We start from the raw sequence: 22,891 nt of genomic DNA on the forward strand, positions 1-22,891 counted from the left end.
TCGACTTGAGAATGGTTCAGGACGGACCGAAACGTCGTCGTCCCTTCACCTTCTAGTGTGTGGTCTGGTCAACAATTTATTACTACACAACCAGTCAGACAACTCCAGACCATTGAACACCACCAGACCACTGAACAACCCCCCCTCCCCCCAGACCAGCCTCCACGTGTTCATCCACTAACCACTGTCGGGTCAATTACACTCACCACAAGGCCATTAGAATGCAGCGACGGCCACAGTGTACAGATTTCCCAGTCAATCTTCTTCTCCGAGAAGTGTGGCCGTCTTTGCTGGGGTGTAGAGGGGGGGGGGGAATTAAAGGACGGGAGGGGCCAGATAAAAGTGGATGGATGACAGGATGGCGTACAGGAGACGGGGTGACGGATGGGGGACACGGGAGGCAGCGACTTAATGGGAGAGGACAGCAGACGGTACCTTAGTGGGGAGGGAGATGCTAGGTGGGTGACGGAGGGGGGTGAGACAGGAGACAGTGTGGGTGACGGGGGAGAGGGCAAGAAGGAAGTGACCCCCTGGGAAGACCCCACTGGGGTCTCTTTCCAAATTCCCACACGGGTCCGGTTTCTGAGACCCGAAGGTACTTCCCCGTTTTCTGAACGCCAGGAATATGTGTGTACATTCTGTAAGCTTCAACAAAATATAATAAACTATATAAATAAGTCACAATAAATAAAACAATAACACATTAGATGCAGGAGAAGAAAACACGTGTTCAAGGTTGTGAGAAGACATCTCTGAGTGCTTGTTATTCTCTTCTCCGAGGCTTCTCACAACACTTGTACCAGAGGGGGGGGGGGTAACCCCCTATATTATCTCCGAGGCTTCTCACAACACTTGTACCAGAGGGGGGGGGGTGTAACCCCCTATATTATCTCCGAGGCTTCTCACAACACTTGTACCAGAGGGGGGGGGGGGTGTAACCCCCTATATTATCTCCGAGGCTTCTCACAACACTTGTACCAGAGGGGGGGGGGTGTAACCCCCTATATTATCTCCGAGGCTTCTCACAACACTTGTACCAGAGGGGGGGGGGTAACCCCCTATATTATCTACATGGCATTACGATCTCTATGACCCGACCCGGTATCGAACCTCGATTCGATTCGGATTCGAATCATTCAGGTTTCGACCCTGGGACTGAAAAATACGACACCATCACTCTATGAACCAGATGAGGTTGCTCTCGATATATATATATATATATATATATATATATATATATATATATATATATATATATATATATAAGCTTTTAACTCATGTGATAGCAATCGGTATTTACATATTTTTTGTTTGTTTGGGTTAGACAAGATATCAGCTGCGTACCTGTAAGGCTTGTTGGTGAGGCCGGTAGTGTATGTGTCCCTCACTCACCAACCAGTCCTCATCACGACTCATGAGTGAAGCCAACTCACTGTGTATATACACCGAGACTGTGTATATACATCAAGGAGGTTACACCTTGTGATGTCTATACACAGTGAGGTATGACACACAGGAGAGATCTCCGCCATATATACCAACAGAACGAGAGGGTGTGGATGGAAGCGTGAGAAAAATGAGACATAGAGAGTGGTTAGATTTTATTTTTAAGAGTGAGAGTTGCGGGGAAATTAACCGCATGAGAGGGTTGTAGTGGCGAATATATATAATAATTGAGTGTATATATATATATATATATATATATATATACACTGTATATATATATATATATATATATATATATATATATATATATATATATATATATATATATATATATAATATATATATATAAACAAACTACCACGGCTCAACCAATAAGAATTAAAAGAGTGAATATATTATTGGACTTCCTGTGTGTGTGTGTTGGCGGGGTTGTGGTGGAGGGGAGAAGTCGGTCAGGGGTAGAAAGGCTCTTAACTTATTGTATAAGCGAATTGTGGAAAATGTGCGGCTAACTTTTATATTTAGTGGGTGGAGCTATATGTATGTCTAGTTTGTGATGCTCTCTGAGTGGCCTGTGTACGTGATGCTCTCTGAGTGGCCTGTGTACGTGATGCTCTCTGAGTGGCCTGTGTACGTGATGCTCTCTGAGTGGCTTGTGTACGTGATGCTCTCTGAGTGGCCTGTGTACGTGAGAGGCTCTGAGTGGCCTGTGTACGTGATGCTCTCTGAGTGGCCTGTGTACGTGATGCTCTCTGAGTGGCTTGTGTACGTGATGCTCTCTGAGTGGCTTGTGTACGTGATGCTCTCTGAGTGGCTTGTGTACGTGATGCTCTCTGAGTGGCCTGTGTACGTGATGCTCTCTGAGTGGCCTGTGTACGTGATGCTCTCTGAGTGGCTTGTGTACGTGATGCTCTCTGAGTGGCCTGTGTACGTGATGCTCTCTGAGTGGCTTGTGTACGTGATGCTCTCTGAGTGGCTTGTGTACGTGATGCTCTCTGAGTGGCCTGTGTACGTGAGAGGCTCTGAGTGAGAGCAGCGCACACAATCCAGTGGCGAGGCGTCACCAGTGGAGTCCCGCAGGGGTCAGTCCTAGGACCTATACTGTTTCTGATTTATGTAAATGATCTCCCAGAGGGTAGACTCGTTCCTCTCACTGTTTGCTGATGATGCAAAACATATGAGGAGGATTGAAACAGAGGATGATAGTATGAGGCTACAAGATGACCTAGATAGACTGAGTGAATGGTCCAACAAATGGCTACTAAAGTTCAACCCAAGTAAATGTAAGGTGATGAAACTAGGTGGAGGAAATAGAAGGCCAGACACAGGATACCGAATGGGAGATGAAGTCCTTCACGAAATGAACAGAGACAAAGACTCTAAGACAGATAGTCTCCTGAAGCACACATGAAAAGAATAACATCAGCGGCGTATGCGAGGCTGGCTAACATCAGGACTGCCTTCAGGAACCTGTGCAAGGAATCTTTCAGAATCTTGTATACCACGTATGTAAGACCAATCCTGGAGTATGCGGCCTCAGCATGGAGCCCGCACCTTGTCAATCACAAGACGAAGCTGGAAAAAGTTCAGAGGTATGCCACTAGACTAGTCCCAGAACTAAGAGGCATGAGTTACAAGGAAAGGCCACGTGAAATGCACCTCACGTCGCTGGAAAACAGGAGAGCTCGGGGAGACATGATCACTACCTCAAAATTCTCAAGAGGAATTTTTAGGGTAGATAAACTTTAACACGGGGGTACTCGAACAAGAGGCCACAGGTGGAAACTGAGTACCCACATGAGCCGCAGGGACGTTAGAAAGAACTTTTCAGTGTCAGAGTAGTTAACAGGTGGAATGCATTAGGCAGTGATGTGGTGGAGGCTGAGTCCATACACAGCCTCAAGTGTAGATATGATAGATCCCAGTAGGCTCAGGAACCTGTACACCAGTTGATTGACAGTTGAGAGGCGGGACCAAAGAGCCAGAGCTCAACCCCCGCAAGCACAACTAGGTGAGTACAACTGAGCACACACACACGAGAGAGAGAGAGAGAGAGAGAGAGAGAGAGAGAGAGAGAGAGAGAGAGAGAGAGAGAGAGAGAGAGAGAGAGAGAGAGAGAGAGAAACATGTGTGAGTGACAGGATGGTGTGTACGCTTCTTGTCTGTGTAGACTATCATCACCCTCCATCCCTTCCCCTTCCTTCCCTCCCTCCCTTCCTCCCACTTTCCAACCTGTGGCCAATCAGAGAGGAGAAAGGAAAAGAGGGTTAACCTGTGCTTTTGTTCTTCCATTCATCACTCTCTCTTAGATCTTTTTTGGTCATTAATTTGCCCCTCTGCTACTTCCTGTTCATCTTTCTTCCGCCTTCCCCTGCCCCCGCCCCCTGCCTCCTGTCGCATGCCCCTGCCCCCCCCCCCCCGCCCTCTACCAGGGGAAGGGAGCATCAAACCCTCTCCAGGTATACTCCAGGTAACAGGAGCCTCACCACAGCCGGTTGTCCAGCAGAGAGAGAGCCCCGTTACCTAATGCCCCGCAAATCTGATGAGCCTGTCGGTCGCCCAGACGGGATCACAGTGAACCCCTGGAACAATGGTAGACAGTTGGTGTGGGACTACACTTGCGGTTCAACTTTAGCCAACACCTATGTTGACTTCAGTGCTGCACAGGCAGGCGGTGCTGCCAATCACCGGGAAGCAGCTAAGTCTTGTAAATACAGAGATCTTGATCACCACTACAATTTTGTCCCCATTGCCTCAGAGACACTTGGTGCCTGGGGTAAAAGTGCTGCTAGTTTTTTTTTAAGAAGCTGGGGTCCAAGCTAATTGAAACAACTAGAGACCCTAGAGTCGCTAGTTTTATCTTTCAGCGCGTTAGTGTGTCGATCCAGAGAGGAAATGCTCACTGCATCCATGGTTCCTGCCCGCCATCTGAGGAGCTGGAGGAACTCAACAACCTGTGACAAGTAGCCTTGTACCTTGCATGTAACCCATGTTGTAACCTAGTTTATGCAATGAAGTTTTAAATAAAATAAAATGAATAAATTAGACAGAAAATATAGTGGGTAGAAGACAATATGCGAGTGTACATGTGAGAGCTTTTAACTACATTTGGACTCGATTTTATATGGTTGACTGTTACTCTTTGTGTTCTGTTTGACAGGAAATTGAGTATCCACCGTCCTACTTTACCGGTTATTCCCATTGACCTCATTTTGTGTGCTATCACTCCATGGTCACATTTGTCGAATGCCTTAACAAAGTCTGTGTATACAACATCTGCATTTTGGTTTTCTTCTAAGGCTTCTTCGATTTTGTCATAGTGGTTGAGTACTGTGACAGACAGGATCTGCCCGCTCTAAATCCATGTTATCCTGGATTGTGAAGTTCATAATTTTCCATAATACTAGAAATTTGATTCCTAATTACTATTTCAAAACTTTCAAAAACACAAAAAAAGCTGACACATGGATGACACATGAATGGCCCTGCGTGACACATGAATGGCCCTGCGTGACACATGAATGGCCCTGCGTGACACATGGAGGACACATGAATGGCCCTGCGTGACACATGAATGGCCCTGCGTGACACATGGAGGACACATGAATGGCCCTGCGTGACACATGAATGGCCCTGCGTGACACATGGAGGACACATGAATGGCCCTGCGTGACACATGAATGGCCCTGCGTGACACATGGAGGACACATGAATGGCCCTGCGTGACACATGAATGGCCCTGCGTGACACATGGAGGACACATGCATGGCCCTGCGTGACACATGCATGGCCATGCGTGACACATGAATGGCCCTGCGTGACACATGGAGGACACATGCATGGCCCTGCGTGACACATGAATGGCCCTGCGTGACACATGGAGGACACATGAATGGCCCTGCGTGACACATGGAGGACACATGAATGGCCCTGCGTGCCACATGGAGGACACATGAATGGCCCTGCGTGACACATGGAGGACACATGCATGGCCCTGCGTGACACATGCATGGCCCTGCGTGACACATGAATGGCCCTGCGTGACACATGGAGGACACATGCATGGCCCTGCGTGACACATGCATGGCCCTGCGTGACACATGCATGGCCATGCGTGACACATGCATGGCCCTGCGTGACACATGCATAGCCCTGCGTGACACATGCATGGCCCTGCGTGACACATGAATGGCCCTGCGTGACACATGAATGGCCCTGCGTGACACATGGAGGACACATGAATGGCCCTGCGTGACACATGAATGGCCCTGCGTGACACATGGAGGACACATGCATGGCCCTGCGTGACACATGAATGGCCCTGCGTGACACATGGAGGACACATGAATGGCCCTGCGTGACACATGGAGGACACATGAATGGCCCTGCGTGACACATGCGTGACACATGAATGGCCCTGCGTGACACATGGAGGACACATGCATGGCCCTGCGTGACACATGAATGGCCCTGCGTGACACATGGAGGACACATGAATGGCCCTGCGTGACACATGCGTGACACATGAATGGCCCTGCGTGACACATGCGTGACACATGAATGGCCCTGCGTGACACATGGAGGACACATGCATGGCCCTGCGTGACACATGGAGGACACATGAATGGCCCTGCGTGACAATCAGAATGTTTCATTTACTATCGTAATTTCTGTATATCAATTCAGCCCATCAGAATACTTCACTTTTGTAATTAATAAATAAAATCCTCTTATAACCAAACTTGCCCCCACTTCATTTATTTATTATGCCCCCCATACCCATCCCGTGGACGGTGGTGGAAACTTGCCCTGAACGACAGCTTCCAACTGCCTCTGAGGGGGGGAGAGGTTATTGGGCACCGTCACTCGTCCTGTGAGTGAACACACCGCCATAACAACAGGCACTGTTCTCCCCCAAATAAGAACATCTACTGGACTGTTCATCCTCTTACTTGTATCTAGCCGAGGCTGGAGTCCATTCACATGTCCCAAGTGAACAGCTCGACAAGCCATGTACCATTAGGAGAGTACCATTTACCAAACCACGAAGGAGGAGACGAGGTTCCCCAACGTCAGGAAACTGTCGTACTAAAATGCCCTTATCCTAACCTACCAGCGGACCCCAAAGACAGAAAACGGGACAGTATGTCAATTCCGCGAGCCGCTATCATTTTCTAGTCCGACGATTGGTGGGCTTAGGTAGAGTATACGTCAAAATGCGACGTTGTATTAGGAGGACGGGTTGTGTAGGGAGGGAGCGGGGGGAGGGAGGAGAGAAGGATGGTTGGGTGAGGGACACAGACGAGAACACCAAATCATCTTTGAAGTAATTAAGAGTGTAGCCAAAGCGGCAGGTGGAGGACGTCACGGGTGGTGGACCAGGAGTCCTCCTGGCCTTGGCTGCTCGGGGTGGCTACACTGGCGGGTGCACACCGCCCCATCCCAGCCCCAATCAATGGGATGGGGCGCCAATTGATGGGGCGGATCATCAAGGCTGCTGCTGAAGTGCTTCTATGTGCTTCAGTACTCACCTAATTGTGCTTGCGGGGGTTGAGCTTTGGCTCTTTGGCTGACTCAGTACTCCCATGTGAGTGAATGTCTTCCTCTGTGTACTCCCATGTGGTTGAGACGTCACTAGGAAAACTACTGCAGCTGTGTGTGTGTGTGAGAGAGAGAGAGAGAGAGAGAGAGAGAGAGAGAGAGAGAGAGAGATTGAATAATCCCCTCTGGTGGCCCTTGCAGAAAGTAAAGTCATTTCACAAGAACTATTTTATAACACCTTTCTAAGCCGTTCCCTCTTATCCTCCCCACACACAAAAAAAATATACCAAGTACCCATAAAATATGAGAGAGGCTTTTCACATAAGCCCAACCACAGATGAACGCCCCATCATGGCAAAAAAGGGAAGTGCCCCCCTTGCATGCAACAATGAGATATCATGCAAGACTTGAGAGGACAGTGCATGGTACTCACCTTTCTCTCTGGAGGGCGTGTCGACGGAGGAGGCCCTCCGCTGGTGTAGTCGCCGGAGTACAGGACTCTCACTCACAACACCTGCCGGACACACACCATAAAACACCTGTTACTGGGATTCTCACTCACAGCCCCGCTCCTGTGCCAGGGAACTCCACTACGGGCTCACCATAGCCCGTGCTACTTGCAAGCTGAAGCTAAAACAGCAACAAACATCACTCGCTACACCTTCCAAACACCAAGCGAGGCTCCTGTTTACACTCCTGGCTCGCTTGGTGTAAGTGGGTGCAACCAGGGGGGGAAGCGAAGGACTTAAATAAAAAAAATAACCATTTATTCTGACCACTGGAGGCAGTTACTATGGGGAACAACATCTGGAATGTAACATGGGTTCAGATTATCAATAACGTGTTTACCCTTTCAATAACAAATGATAGAAAACGGATTAAAACAACATGCAGGACACTTGGACTTATAAAAAAGAAAAAAGACTGCGTAGAAGTACCACACGAAAAAACTAATATGGAAACTACAAAACATATGAGCAGGGAGGCTCATGAAACGCATCTACAATTTTTTTAAAATATATATAACTATTATCTACAAAATATGAACCATTGCATCTCCCCCCAAAAAAGGTCTGTTTTGTATTATTGTGTTTTAAATACAATAACAAACTGAAAAAGCCTAACTTGTCAGGGGCATAAATAATCATAACACGATATCTTAAGATCTAATTTAGTGCGTGAATGTCGTCCACTGTCGACGTTATTGCCCATATTTTCTCGTGTTATATAAAAATGTTAAGAGAAAAGTTCTTGGAAATTTGTTGGTCTCAACAGTCCATATTCTGTACGTTCCAGCCATAGTCGCTATAGGGACTACTATTTATGGTGGACAGGTTGCCTCTGGGGCCACTATATATACTAGCCCCTCCTCCGCAGGGAGGTGCTAGCAGGGTCCTACAACAATCCGTTCTCGCACTTTCTTACAGTCAATATTGACTTATTAAATACGTGCATAAGTGACATACTAATTTATTGTGAATATTTTAGTTTACCTTGAAAAGCTTCATAGAAAACACCGACCTTACCTAACCTTCTTAGTATGTTAAGATAAGCATCTTATTGCTTCGTAATTACAATTATTACTTAACCTATACCTATAATAATATTGACTTAAAGAAAGAGCGAGAACGGGTTGCCTACAAGGATGCTACTAGCCTCAGAAGGAACTTGCAGGGTCCCACAAGGATGCTACTAGCCTCAGAAGGAACTAGCAGGGTCCCACAAGGATGCTACTAGCCTCAGAAGGAACTAGCAGGGGTCCCACAAGGGTTATTGCCTCTTCCTATACTTAAGATTGTCGACGCTAAAGTGGGAAGGTCAGTCTGGATAATTTAGTTTGAAAGAACCCCTTTTGTGTAGATGGATGGGGTAGGGGTGGGGGGAGACATGCTGGTGGGAGGAGGGGATAGAGAAAGAGAGGGGGGGGGGAAGTTGAGAAGGGGAGGGGGGGTGGAAACCTAGAGAAGGATTCCCAGCCACTCATATTATCCTCAGTTACATTTAGGCCTACTGTCTGTTAGTCATTTTCGGTACTAAATGTCTAGGTCTAAGGAATGTTAAATTCATTTTACAGTCAACAATGTGTGTCTGATGTGGACTTAGTGATGGCTATGGGTGTGTTGGAGATTGTGGTAGTGATGGTGGTTGTGGACCACAGCCATGGTCATTGTCAACAGTACCAGAACAAGAGGCCAGTGAGAGTGAGCCCAGCAGAGTGTACACACTGACCTGTGTGGGTGCGGTGGTAGTGGTGGTTGTGGTGGTGGTGGGAGGGGGCGCCGGGCCCCACACTCTGGCGGAGAGGGGAGAGCCGCAGCAGGGTGGGGGGAGGTGTCTCGGTGCTCGACGATCTTCGAAAGAGCCCCATGGCACCTGGCACTCAAGGTAGGCCTACCGGTGTAGGCCTACGAGCCTACAAGAGAGAAAAATACATAATGAAAATGTCAACAAGAATATTCATAATTATTATAGGCCTATATAGATAACAAATTATTATTATTAACATCTTTATGGACAAAATTCATATACATCTTTGCCTAATCTGAGTCATTCAAAATCGAAAATGGTGATCGATCTCCATATGGTTCATGAAGCCAGCTGTTAGCGTCGTGCTAACATGGTGATGATGGTGACATCATGGTGACAGTGATAGTGCTGCCAAATTACCCTGCAGCTAGGATACAGCTAAACTAGGCCTGGAGGGGGGGAGCTCCCTATCTCTGCTGTTAAGATTAGGTTGCTCCAGTCATTCAGGTCTGATAGGAGAGATCACACAGACTCTCAAAGGGCTGAAAGAACCAGATATATAATGTTCCGGCAATATTTCTGATGCTCGCTGGGAGGACGTTGAACAACCGCGGACCTCTGATGTTTATACAGTGTTCTCTGATTGTGCCTATGGCACCTCTGCTCTTCACTGGGTCTATTCTGCGTTTTCTTCCATATCATACTGGGCTCTATCATATCTACATTTGAAACTGTGTATGGAGTCAGCCTCCACCACATCACTGCCTAATGCATTCCACCTGTTAACTACTCTGACACTGAAAAAGTTCTTTCTAACGTCCCTGTGGCTCATTTGGGAACTCAGTTTCCACCTGTGTCCCCTTGTTCACGTACCACCCGTGTTAAAAGGTTTATCCTTGTCTACCCCTGTAAATTCCTCCGAGAATTTTGTAGGTAGTGATCATGTCTCCCCTTACTCTTCTGTCTTCGTGAGGTGCATCTCACGCAGCCTTTCCTCGTAGCTCATGCCTCTTAGTTCTGGAACTAACATAGTGGCATACCTCTGAACTGTTTCCAGCTTCGTCTTGTGCTTGACAAGGTATGGGCTCCATAAGAGTGTGTGTGTGTGTGTGTGTGTGTGTGTGTGTGTGTGTGTGTGTGTGTGTGTGTGTGTGTGTGTGTGTCTTGGCATCCACCGCTCTCTCATTAACATTACCACTATATGTAAAATTATATTTACGCACGTTTTTCGGCTTCTTAATTTCCTTAACTTACATTTATGACCCTATTGTTACGTTATGTCTCTGCATTAAATAATTCCTCTTTATACCTGGAGTGAGTTTTGGGAGTTCGACTCCCCCGAGCCAGGCTTGACTTACAAGGCTGTTGTTACTTGGAAGCGGCCCACACGCCCAAATACATCCACTACAACCCAGTTGATCCGGCACATCTTGCAAGACTTGTTTATCTGTTCCTTGAAAACATCCACTTTGGTTCCGCTAACTTTTCTAATAATTGCTGTCAGAGTACTGTAGAGTTGTGGACCTCTGATGTTATCTTGAGGTTATCTTGAGATGATTTCGGGGCTTTTTAGTGTCCCCGCGGCCCGGTCCTCGACCAGGCCTCCACCCCCAGGAAGCAGCCCGTGACAGCTGACTAACACCCAGGTACCTATTTTACTGCTAGGTAACAGGGGCATAGGGTGAAAGAAACTCTGCCCATTGTTTCTCGCCGGCGCCTGGGATCGAACCCAGGACCACAGGATCACAAGTCCAGTGTGCTGTCCGCTCGGCCGACCGGCTCCCTGTGTGTTCATACACACTGCTCTCTGATCGTGCCTATGGCAACTCTACTCTTCACATCTCGTTACAATTTACTCTCGGAAAATATTAAAAGGGAAATAACTCCTTGTGAGGCCACTGGAGACATATGGCACCACAGCACAGTCCCTTTGGAACATAAGAGATGCAAACGCCATCTATGAGACAAATCTATCAACATCCAGGGGGCCCCCAAAGACTTTAACCAAACTCTCCCTCTAAACACAAGGTGTAACACGAGGGATCTTTATAAACACCTCCCAAGGATATGTAACCAGCCGGCGACCTCTGAGTCATCCTCCAGACTGTGTGCAGCGGTGTGCCTAGAACAGCCTGGTTAACCAGCCCACCAGCGAGAAGCCCTGGCTGGTAGGGGGGGGGGGGAAGGGGAGGAGGAACCACTTCAAGGTAACCTCAAGGTACAGATCCGGACAGATGGGGGCTATACGGGTCCGTCCGTTCCGTCCCGCGGGACACGGACGGATCATAAAAAAATTGAGTTGATTTGTTACGCCATGACCTTCCACTTGCATAAACCGTCCGCCCGTTATTACGTACTTATCTCAAGGTGTCGTGGTGTTATCTCGCACACACACACACACACACACACACACACACACACACACACACACACACACACACGTTATCGCTGTGTGTGTGTGTGTGTGTGTGTGTGTGTGTGTGTTTGCTACCTAGTTGTGGTAGGGTGGTGGTGAGTGTCCTTCTCTTCCTTGTCTCTCTCCCCATCTCCCTCCCTCCCTACCTCTCCTGCCTATCCCCCCCCCCTCATAACCCCAGAGCCCTCCCTAGAGTGACCCCTCCTTAAGGAACAAGAGGTGCTCCAGGGTGCTGACGTAACGGTGATTTAGGGATGAAAGTAGTTGTGGTGATTTAAAAGGGGGGGGGGGTGAGAGTAGTATACCACCCTACCAGTGACAACAGGGAAAGGGTTGATCTCTAGCTCTTCATACCCCGCCTCCTACCCTTGGTGTACCTGTGGCCTTATAATTTACCTTTTTTGACGATAGAATTATTGAAAGTTGCTTTGAATTTGTGGCTAGAGGTGGCTTCCTGAGCTCCTCTCGTCCTACTTGCTCTCACTTTCAAGAAGTTGTCTTTATCGTCCCTTGTAAATTTCACCTCAGTATCTTGTATGTTGTGATCATGATCAGGGTTGTGGGGCTTCCTATAACCAATGGTGATATCTTAAGGTTCTTAGTTCACTGCTCGTCTGGCACATTGGTGCTTGGTATGTGTATCAAGAGGAGTTTATGGGGTGGTATTGATGGTGATGACACCCAGAGGTGATGGTGGTGACACCCAGAGGTGATAGTGGTGACACCCAGAGGTGATAGTGGTGACACCCAGAGGTGATAGTGGTGACACCCAGAGGTGATGGTGGTAAGAGTGAAGATGACGTAAGACTGACGCGACTCGACTATAAACAGTAGTCGTTCTGAAGCAAGAACGGCCAGGAAACAACCTCCCATGTTATTCAATGTTGGTGTTTGGGGCCGCCCCAAAAAACAAGCCACTGTGCTCTAAGCCTGAGAAAAGAGGCCACGTTATTACAAAAGAAGCAGCACGCCTTATTGACATGTCCTCCCCCCGCCCCCCTCACCTCTTCTCACGAATGTAAACAAATAGACTCGTTTGACTTTCCATTTCCCACCTTCCCATGGCCAGCAAGACGGCACGAACTAGCGTGCGAGTCTACAAGGGCTATTGGTTTGGTCTAGTGACTCCTAATTTTAATTTCGACGTTAATTTTGAGAGAGAGAGAGAGAGAGAGAGAGAGAGAGAGAGAGAGAGAGAGAGAGAGAGAGAGAGAGAGAGAGAGAGAGAGACAGAGAGAGACAGAGAGAGACAGAGAGAGAGAGAAAAAGAGAGACAGAGACAGAGACCGACAGACAGAGACAGCCCTCCCCATCATAGACACATCTGCAACACGCGATGTAGCAACACTGCAAAAAAAACAACCCTTGGAGCAGCAAAAAAGAGCCATGCAGAGGAGCGCTCATGACAGACAACTTGACCGTGAAATATTCCATCACGCACCAGTTTTTTGCATGTTTCTCAAGTGGTCATCAGCCTCTCAAGGAGGCTGACGAGCGCCTTACATCTTTGTGTCGTGACTGTGATTGATGGGGAGGAGCAGGTGTATGGATGTGTGTGTGTATGAGAGTGTGTATGTGTATTTACTTGGGTACAACTTTAGTAGCCATTTGCTGGACCATTCCTTCAGTTTGCCTAAGTCATCTTGTAGCCTCATAGTGTCTTCCTCTGTCTTAATCCTCCTCATAATTTTCGCAACATCAGCAAACATTGAGAGGAGCGCGTTTATTCCCTCTGGGAGATCATTTACATATATTAGAAACTGGATAGGTCCAAGGACTGATCCCTGTGGGACTCCACTGGTGACGCCTCGCCACTCTGAGACCTTCCCTCCTCACAGTGACTCGCTGTCTGCTGGTAACACCTAGAGACCGTACACCCATGACACCCCCATGGGAAGCCTCCTTGGAGCGTCAGCCCAAGTGACCTCAGATCTTCTTGCAGAGTCCTTGAAGTGCTGACTAAGTCGTTAGGTTATCTTGAGATGATTTTGGGGCGTAGCGTCCCCGTGGCCCGGTCCTCGACCAGGCCTTCTTTTTGTTACTCACCTCCATGAAGCAGCCCGTAGCAGCTGTCTAAGTCCCAGGTACCTATTTACGGCTAGGTAAGAGGGGCATCAGGGTGGAAAAAAACTGCTCATTTGTTTCCGCCTCCACCGGGATCGAACCCAGAATTTCAGGACTACGAATCCGAAGCGCTGTCCACTCAGCTGTCAGCCCCCCCCCCCCCTGCCTGACAGCTGGTGTGCAAACATTTTTAATTGAAAAATCCTGGATAGGCTGACTCAGGTAGGAACATGACCATCCCTCACGCTCTCACAAGATTTGCAACCAACTTCCCCTCATGCGGACCGTGACAAGGGCGTGTATGTATGTATGTATGTATATATATATATATATATATATATATATATATATATATATATATATATATATATATATATATATATATATATGTATATATATGTATGTAGAGTGCTGGGGGGCGAGGCATCAGAGTGATGGGTTGCAGGTCAACATGGAGCCAAAGGGAGAGGCAGTCCCTCCCTAGTCTCTCCCTCTCCCTGGGGAGAGGGAGAGACACTCTAGGGAGCCAGTCCCTCCCTAACTGTCTCTGCCTCTAACTGGGACGAAGAGAAGGATCCAGAAGGTACTGTGTCATGATCTCCCTCTCAAAATGACTAAACATTAGTCAGTGTAGTGACTTAGGAGTCGCCAGTGTTAGCTTTGGGACTTAAGAGTTGGTGAAGATCATAATTGTGTCCAGAAATAAACTCGTGTTAAATTTTCCATCTGTATGTGTCAATTATTGAGCGTCCCAATCCTCTGTGTTCAAACTGTTAACAGCCTCGTAGCCTGGTGGATAGCGCGCAGGACTCGTAATTCTGTGACGCGGGTTCGATTCCCGCACGAGGCGGAAACAAATGGGCAAAGTTTCTTTCACCCTGAATGCCCCTGTTACCTAGCAGTAAATAGGTACCTGGGAGTTAGTCAGCTGTCACGGGCTGCTTCCTGGGGGTGGAGGCCTGGTCGAGGACCGGGCCGCGGGAACACTAAAGCCCCGAAATCATCTCAAGATAACCTCAAGATAACCGGTCAGTGAGTAACGACATCTAGGAGAGAACTCTCAAAGCCAAGCAATGCTTCCTATCTCATTGTTTGGTATAATTTTAATGTTGACCAGACCACACACTAGAAGGTGAAGGAACGACGACGATTCGGTCCGTCCTGGACCATTCTCACAATCGACTTGAGAATGGTCCAGGACGGACCGAAACGTCGTCGTCCCTTCACCTTCTAGTGTGTGTGGTCTGGTCAACATACTTTAGCCACGTTATTGTGACTCATCGCCTGCATATAATTTTAATTCCCAGGCAAGATGGTGGCAGCGTAGTTTAATAAGTTTTTTCTCTGTGTAACATTTCTTTGGAAAGGTTCCATTGGTTGAGGGCGTAATCATCAGTGTTACGCAACATTTCAGTTCATATTACATTGAATACAAATTCCTAGTGTTACATTCTGTTGCTTAGGTACTCCCTTATCCACTGGAGAACCTTCCCCTTCACCCCTGCCTGCATCTGCAAGTTATGCACGAGGCTCTTATGGGGGCACTGTGTCAAAGGCTTTCTGGCAATCCAAAATTGATGTGTTTAGGGATGTGTTTACCTGGATGAATGTACGTAATTAATTTTCTCACGTTGTTGTGCCAGCAAGGTCGAGTATGAGCCCTTGGACCCCGCCTATCTAGCTACCGGCCGTAGATGGAGCTTCTATAAGCTCCTTATCTGATTCATTGAGCTATAGATCTACGCTTACGGTCAATGGGTTCATTGTGACATCACTCTGGCACTGCTGTGTCGCAGGCTTCCACACGAGTACTTCCGCTTCTTCTGTCGTTTTTCTTTGTCAACATTTTCTCATTTCTACCACCTAGCCATTCTGTCAAGGGGTAATTTATATTTATTTAACTTAGTTTCTTTATTTCTCTTTTTCAAGCATCTTTTAGTTAGTTCTGGCAGCCTTTCTTCAGTCTCCAGCCTACGCAAATCTTGGACGAGCCTCGTTGCAAGCTTTTGTACCTTTTTGCTGTATCATGTGAGTTTTGAAAGGGGGGGGGGAATCCACGATGGGGGGCTGCACACTCTAGGGCTGGTCTCTCGTAGGTGTTCTGAGTGACTTGTTATTGAGGTTCACGAACGATGTTCTGATTGCCAGTTTATAGAATGCCGCTAATGTTATCCTATTTATATATAGGGGTCTTGTGGGGGTAGTAAGGTAAGGTTATCAAGGTTATCTTACCCTTACTTCAAGGTAAGACTTGGTGCTATAGCTTTAGTCCCTCGTATTGGTGGTTGAAAGGTGGAGGGTTGTGGGACGTGGGTGTGGGGGGAAGTGTGGGTGTGGGGGGAGGAGGTGCAGTGGGTGGAGGGAGGTGGGGGCAGGTTGTGGGGGTCGGGAGGGAAAAAGTTGGGGTGTTGGGTCGAAGGGGAAGTGACAGGCCCAGATCCCACCAGTGTCTTGTATCAACAAGTTCAGAACGTGTCCGCGGGTCCAGCCACCTGGTGGCTGTTGCTGTCAAGCTGGAAACGGAATTTTTTGGGGGGCAAACAAATGAACTCTTCCAGCCACCACGTCCAGGGCGTACCCACTACCGTCCAGGACGTACCCACTAATACCTGTGAATGGTTTAGTTACTGTGGCGTTCTTTAAGCTGCGTAATATTGTTACAGTCCAGAAGAAAGTCGAGGTGCGGAGGGAAACAGAACACTGCACTTGGTAAGTTGAGCCTTAGAGATAAACTGCCTTTAGAAAGAGTACAAATCAAAGCTCCAAAGGTTGGAAAAAATTTACCCTTTAAGGAGATTCACTCCAATGGGACACAATTATTGGAAAATAAATACGAGAGAGAGAGAGAGAGAGAGAGGGGGGGGGGGAGAAAAAGAGAGAGAGAGAGAGAGAGAGAGAGAGAGAGAGAGAGAGAGAGAGAGAGAGAGAGAGAGAGAGAGAGAGAGAGAGAGAGAGAGAGAGAGAGAGAGTGACAAAAACCAGATGAGAAATGGAGAGACTTCCATCCTAAGCTAGGGAGTGCTCTTGGTCTGCACAAGACAGCCCTCCTCTTGCAGTGTTGAACAGGAACCAAACTCGAACAGAACCATAGGTACACAGTTTCATGAATGTCGGTATAGCCACGTTTCCAGGAAGAGGCATATTCTGGCGCAGAAACCGGTCTGAAAATATTCTAGTTATTGGAAAAAAAATGACTTTCTACAGTGACCAGTTCCGAGTATTGAGTTCCAGCGAGGAACAACTTCCAGTAAAGTATCCAGCTTCAGCAAGGGATCGATTGCAATGAAGAGTTCGGTTTTTTAATCAAGAACGGGTTCCAGCAGGGTGGAGTTCCAGAGAGAAATCAATTCCGGCTCTAATGGTGCAGTGACAGACCAGTTCCGGCTCTAATGTTCCAGTGAGAGACCAATTCCAGCGTGGGACCAGTTCCAGCGAGCCAGGCCTGATGACTATGGCACGAAGTAACTGGACAGTGAAAGTGCAGAAGGTGAGTAAGTTGCTTGAGTCAGGTCTCTAAGTATCCAGGTATGTTACCTCAGCTCGGTCAGAGTGACCTTGCATGCTGGACGTGTCATACTGAAGGATTAGCTCTCTCTCTCTCTCTCTCTCTCTCTCTCTCTCTCTCTCTCTCTCTCTCTCTCTCTCTCTCTCTCTCTCTCTCTCTCTCTCTCTCTCTCTCCTGTACCTGTAGGACTCTGCTGTTAAATTTCTCGGCGTTCATCTATTCGCAAATAGGTAAGTTTCCATCACTCGCGACGAAGTGGTGTGCGAGGTCGGTAATGACTATAGTATAGTGTTTATGGTGGAGGTGGATGGCTGTGGACCCGTCGTTGTTGTCTCTCACACCACACAGTCTTCCTAATTGTTTTATTGTTTATTTTGCCCCGAGGGGCGAGTTTATTGGGCCGCGCCACTCATACTGTGACTGGACATATAGGGGGCCCTGACAGCTGAGGGGACAGAGCTTCGGGTTCGTAGTCCGAAATAGGTAAATAGGTACTTGGGAGTTAGACAGTTGCTACGGGCTGCTTCCTGGGGTGGGGGGGGGGGGGCGGAGTGTAACAAAAAGGAGGCCTGGTCGAGGACCGGGCCGCGGAAACGCTAAGGACCGGGCCACGGGGACGTTAAGCCCCGAAATCATTTCAAAATAACCTCAAGATAGCCATTGCAGCATTTGCAACACTCCCAATAGGAAGAAAACCCGCTGGGTTGTTCATCCTGTCACTTGTACCCAGACACAGCTGGGACTTGCTTAACTGTCTCAAGTGAACAGCTTATCAAACTAGAAGATTAATATTTGTCACCCTTAAAACTTACGTTATCTTGTGGGTGCAAAATTGGGGAATCTTTTGAGAACAGTATTTATATTTGACAGATAGTGTTTTCCTAACTCAAACAATGTGGGGTTTATTATGCTACACACATTTATAATGTCTCTTAGATGCCCACACTCTCTCAGGTAGTGGTCAAGGCGGTGTCCGTCACTCTCACCACAGATTGTGGAACTCCGCTGCTCAGCTGTTGTTTCCATCCCGAATCTCCATGGATATTTGTATCCAAGACGAATTCTCGCTATTACTGATTCTCTCCCGCGGCCACCTCCTTTTCGTCCATAATGATTGGGATTGTCAGCTGCAACCATGTTGTACCAGCGTACAGATTCACTGATTTGTTCTTCTATCCTCATTTCCTCAGTAACCTTGTCACGGTGATGTTGCCTGATGATACCTCTAATTTGTAGCGGAGTCTTGAGTGTGAAGTATTCAATATGGTCGCCTTCAGCAGCCAGCACATCTGCTCGTTCATTTCCACATATTCCAACATGGGAGGGGATCCACAGGAACTTGACGACTCTTCCCTGATTGGTTAGTGCCCTCACAGCTCTCTTGATTTCAATGACTATCGCAAAGTTTTGTGCCTGATTTTTACTAAGGCTTTGTAGTGCTGCTTTATAATCAGTGCAGATCACTGCACCATTAGTGTTTCTAATCCTAACGCCACAACAATGGCAGTTAGCTCTGCTTGCGTTGAAGAGGCATATTCTTGTTGAAGTCTTCAACTAGTCCTGAATACTTGTCTTAAGATATACTGGGCGTCGTGATCCTGCTAAATGTACGTCTTCTCCTTCGACGTATCCTGATCTTATCCTCCGAGGGCCTCGAGGAGCCTGTCTGTCAGTCCGAGGATGGACGTCCTTGTTCATGACTCAGACGTGACCGTCCTTGGCTGTTGATTCTGAAAGGACCAGTGGACCGTGCCTCAAGGGTTCTCAATAGATGTAGGCTTAGTCTGTGCTGGTAGCCCATCCCCCTGCAGGGCCTGAGGGGAGAGGGAGAGGGAGAGGGAGAGGGGGAGGGAGCGGGAGAGGGAGAGGGAGAGGGAGAGGGGAGGAGAGTTATGGAGACATACATCATACTCTCTAAAGAGGTACAACAGACTATGCCCGCCCCCCCCCCCCACAAACATACACACTTGGAGGAGGCATTCCGAGTTTTACAAATGGCGAGGGACGGGGGGGGGGGGTGAAGCATGAGAAGACCCCCCTCCCCGCCCCACGCCCCCCACCACCCACAAACAAGCTCCCACGCCCACTTCTCGCCGGACGCTGAAATTTATAATCAATGATGAAACATTACTATGCTGAGCGACTCTCGTAAAGCACTCCATAAGAGGCTACCACCACCTCCCTCCCCCGCTACTGTAGGGAGGGAGGCAGCAGGGAGGGAGGCAGGGAGGGAGGGAGCAGGGAGGGAGGGAGGCAGGGAGGTAGGGAGGGAAATGTATCTCACGGGAAGAGGAGTCATAATAAAGTGGGTATACCTAGTGATGAAGAGGTCTATGGAGGAGAAGTTGAGGACACATTAGCCATCAGGGAATAGGTAGAGAGACCGGCCCACACCCTACCCTACGCCACTCACCTACACACAACTACACAAACGACAAGGACACATATTCCTGCTGGATCATACAGTGGGGTGTCTATGTTGAACGGACGTAAATATGTGTATTTATGTATTTGTTTATGTAGGTTAGATTAGCATTCCTAAAAACACTACAATCACCTTCTGTGGTTGATTGTTCAATAAATCACTGAACTATATGTTTAACAGATCTCTAATCCTGTCCATGGAAGACAGAAGAAAATGTATATATGTTGGTTAGCATTGTAAATGTGTGGCCACGTCTGTGGTAGAAAATAATACAAATAGGAATTGATAAATAATAAAAGTTCTCCCCAACCAGCCCCGTCAGCTGCCTGGCACAGAGCACAAGTTACAATGCACCTTCAACGCAGACAACTCCAGGCGTGAAGAACAGGTAAATTGCAACTCTTCCATCACATCAAGGATTTGGTTCAATAAAATATATAAATAATAAAACTAAAACCCCTGTATCCTACTTCCCTGTCTATTCTCTCCCGTCACGGCGTCATTACTGTTCTGGCGGCATCTGTCGCCTCCCTGTCTGCCACACCACCACACACAATGTCTGTCAGTACGGCGGCGCCTCCGTCCGACTTCCATCTGTTTACATGGCTACACATTGTGTGACTTCGATGCTCAGATGTTTAATTCCGCGTGTTATCCAATCAATCCCCCATACATAATAGTGTGCCAGAATTATACAACAAAAAAAGCATAACAAATATACCACCATTATACAGCAATAAAGTATAAAAGTATTTCAGCATTACATAGAAAAAAATCCAAAGCTCCCCAAAGTCCACGAAGCTCGGCGCGTCAACACGACCGCCAAGGCAGTCGGTAAAAGCGCGGGAAACGCCCAGACGACGTCCTCGGTCCCCTGCCTACACCTGATCCCACCACGTTTCCATCCTAAGGTGGAAGATCCAAGAAGTCATTATTTATGGCCCCGATGCGAATTTGTTTTTGCGATGTTCCTTGTACGGGCGGTGACGCACCGGGCCTGGCGGGGCTGGTGGTGGAGATTTCGATCGATGGAGACGAAGCAACGCCTGATTGACGGACACAACACCTGCCATGAACAGACCAAAGAGAGGCCGAAACCCTACAACAGATTGAGCAGAACTTTGAGATAAAGTTACTATCAAACCAGTAATCAAATACATCACAAAATGACACAAAATATTAACACATTTAACAACAGTATTAATAAAAGTTGCATAAGTATTTAGTAAACAAATCAAGGCTTCAGAAAGGCTGCTCAATAAGCATTAGGATTTACATATCAAAAGATTAGTGAGGCCGGCTGTGTGGGGGTGGCCGTAGAGACAGGAGACGGGACACTAAAGTAAAGCCACTAAAAGTAGAGCTACTAATAGAGTTAAGCCCCAGAGGGTGTCCTGGGCCACATGCGCTTGGAGGCGGACAGCTGGGTCGTCGCAGGTGGCTGGTGGCCTTGGCCCGGCACGACTCCTCCTCCACCTGGTTGATGGGGTTCTGGGAGTTCTACTCCCCAAGTAGAGGCCAGGCTTGACTTGTGAGAGTTTGGTCCACTAGGCTGTTGCTTGGAACGGCCCGCAGGCCCACATACCCACCACAGCCTGGTTGTGGTGGGTCAGGCAGCCTTGTGTACGGTGCGGGCACCTTTGGTCACCAGGCCACACACACACAATAGAAGACAACGAGTCAGTGTGAGGGGTGAGGTCTCAGATTGGCGAGATGTTACAAGTGGAGTCCCGCAGGGGTCAGTCCTTGGACCTATACTGTTTCGTATATATGTAAACAATCTCCCAGAGGGTATAGAATCGTTCCTCTCACTGTTTGCTGATGATGCAAAAATTATGAGTATTAAAACAGAGGATAATAGTATGAGGCTACAAGATGACCTAGACAGACTGAGTGAATAGTCCAACAAATGGTTACCAAAGTTCAACCCGAGTAAATGCTAGGTCATGAAACTAGGCGGTGGAAACAGGAGGCCAGACACAGGATACCGAATGGGAGATGAAGTACTTCATGAAACGGACAGAGAGAAAGATCTAGGAGTTGATATCACACCAAACCTGTCTCTGAAGCCCACATAAAAAGAATTACATCTGCGGCATATGCGAGGCTGGCTAACATCAGAACAGCCTTCAGGAACCTGTGTAAGAAATTCAGAACCTTGTACACAGCATATGTAAGACCAATCCTGGAGTATGCGGTTCCAGCATGGAGCCCGTACCTCCATGCACAAGACATGGCACAAGACTTTGCTTGAAAAAGTTCAGAGGTATATGCCACTAGGCTAGTCCCAGAACTAAGAGGCATGAGTTACGAGGAAAGGTTGTGGGAAATGCACCTTACGACACTGGAAGACAGAAGAGTAAGAGGAGACATGATCACTTCCTACAAAATTCTCAGAGGAATTGAAAGAGTAGGTAAGGATAAACTTTTTAACAAGGGTGGTACGTGAACAAGGGGACACAGGTGGAGACTGATTACCCAAATGAGCCACAGAGACGTTAGAAAGAACTTTTTCAGTGTCAGAGTAGTTAACAGGTGGAATGTATTAGGCAGTGATGTGGTGGAGGCTGACTCTATACAGAGTTTCAAGTGTTGATATGATAGAGCCCAATAGGCTCAGGAACCTGTACACCAGTTGATTGACGGTTGAGAGGCGGGACCAAAGAGCCAAGAGCTCAACCCCCGCAAACACAACTAGGTGAGTACACACACACACACATAAATTTCAATAACCTTTATTTCCAGTAAATTTAATCTAGCAATTTAAAAAATAACAAAGACTGAAAGCGCGTTAAATTATTAATTAAATGTTCAGGTCCTGATTTTGCCTTGTGTGATCCTAGATGACAACGCTGTAATAGTGACGGCCGCAGGTGTATTACAAAACACGGAAGCGCAGGTAATTACAACTCATTAACGAGCCTCGTGACCACGAGCAGGTGCTTGTTTCAGGTGGGAGGGGCGAGCAGTGCAGCCAATCTCACCTAACACACGATAATAGCCTAATAATTACTCCTAATGACAGGTAATGAGCCGGTTAATTAATACTCAGCGCCATAATCGCCACTCAGGCTCCATAAACTGTCAACAAGAGTGGAGGAGAGGACGAGGGGGTTTAATTATCCAATTTGGAAATTATCCTAAATTAGTAATAAAAAATTAGGGTTTTCTAAAGGGCATATGATAATAGGATTTTGAACATTCACTATAGCTACCTATATCTATAAATTTAAGTGTCTGTCTGTTC

General features: G+C 47.5%; 1 protein-coding gene across 2 annotated transcripts in view; it reads right to left on the reverse strand.

The window, feature by feature from the left end:
• The window catches only part of LOC123761629 (uncharacterized), a 180,637-nt gene that overhangs the window by 100,133 nt on the left and 57,613 nt on the right, over positions 1-22,891 (reverse strand). Inside the window, exons 3-4 of one of the 2 annotated variants that reach the window (XM_045747679.2) lie at positions 9,217-9,400; positions 7,421-7,501 (exon numbers count right to left, since the gene is read on the reverse strand). In XM_045747679.2, coding sequence (XP_045603635.1) covers positions 7,421-7,501; positions 9,217-9,355 — 220 coding nt within the window. In that variant the 5' untranslated portion in view covers positions 9,356-9,400. The remainder of the gene's footprint in view (positions 1-7,420; positions 7,502-9,216; positions 9,401-22,891) is intronic. The other variant, XM_069330721.1, reaches the window with a different exon arrangement.

The sequence above is a fragment of the Procambarus clarkii genome, chromosome 24, assembly GCF_040958095.1.
Source record: "Procambarus clarkii isolate CNS0578487 chromosome 24, FALCON_Pclarkii_2.0, whole genome shotgun sequence".
NCBI lineage: Eukaryota > Metazoa > Arthropoda > Malacostraca > Decapoda > Cambaridae > Procambarus > Procambarus clarkii.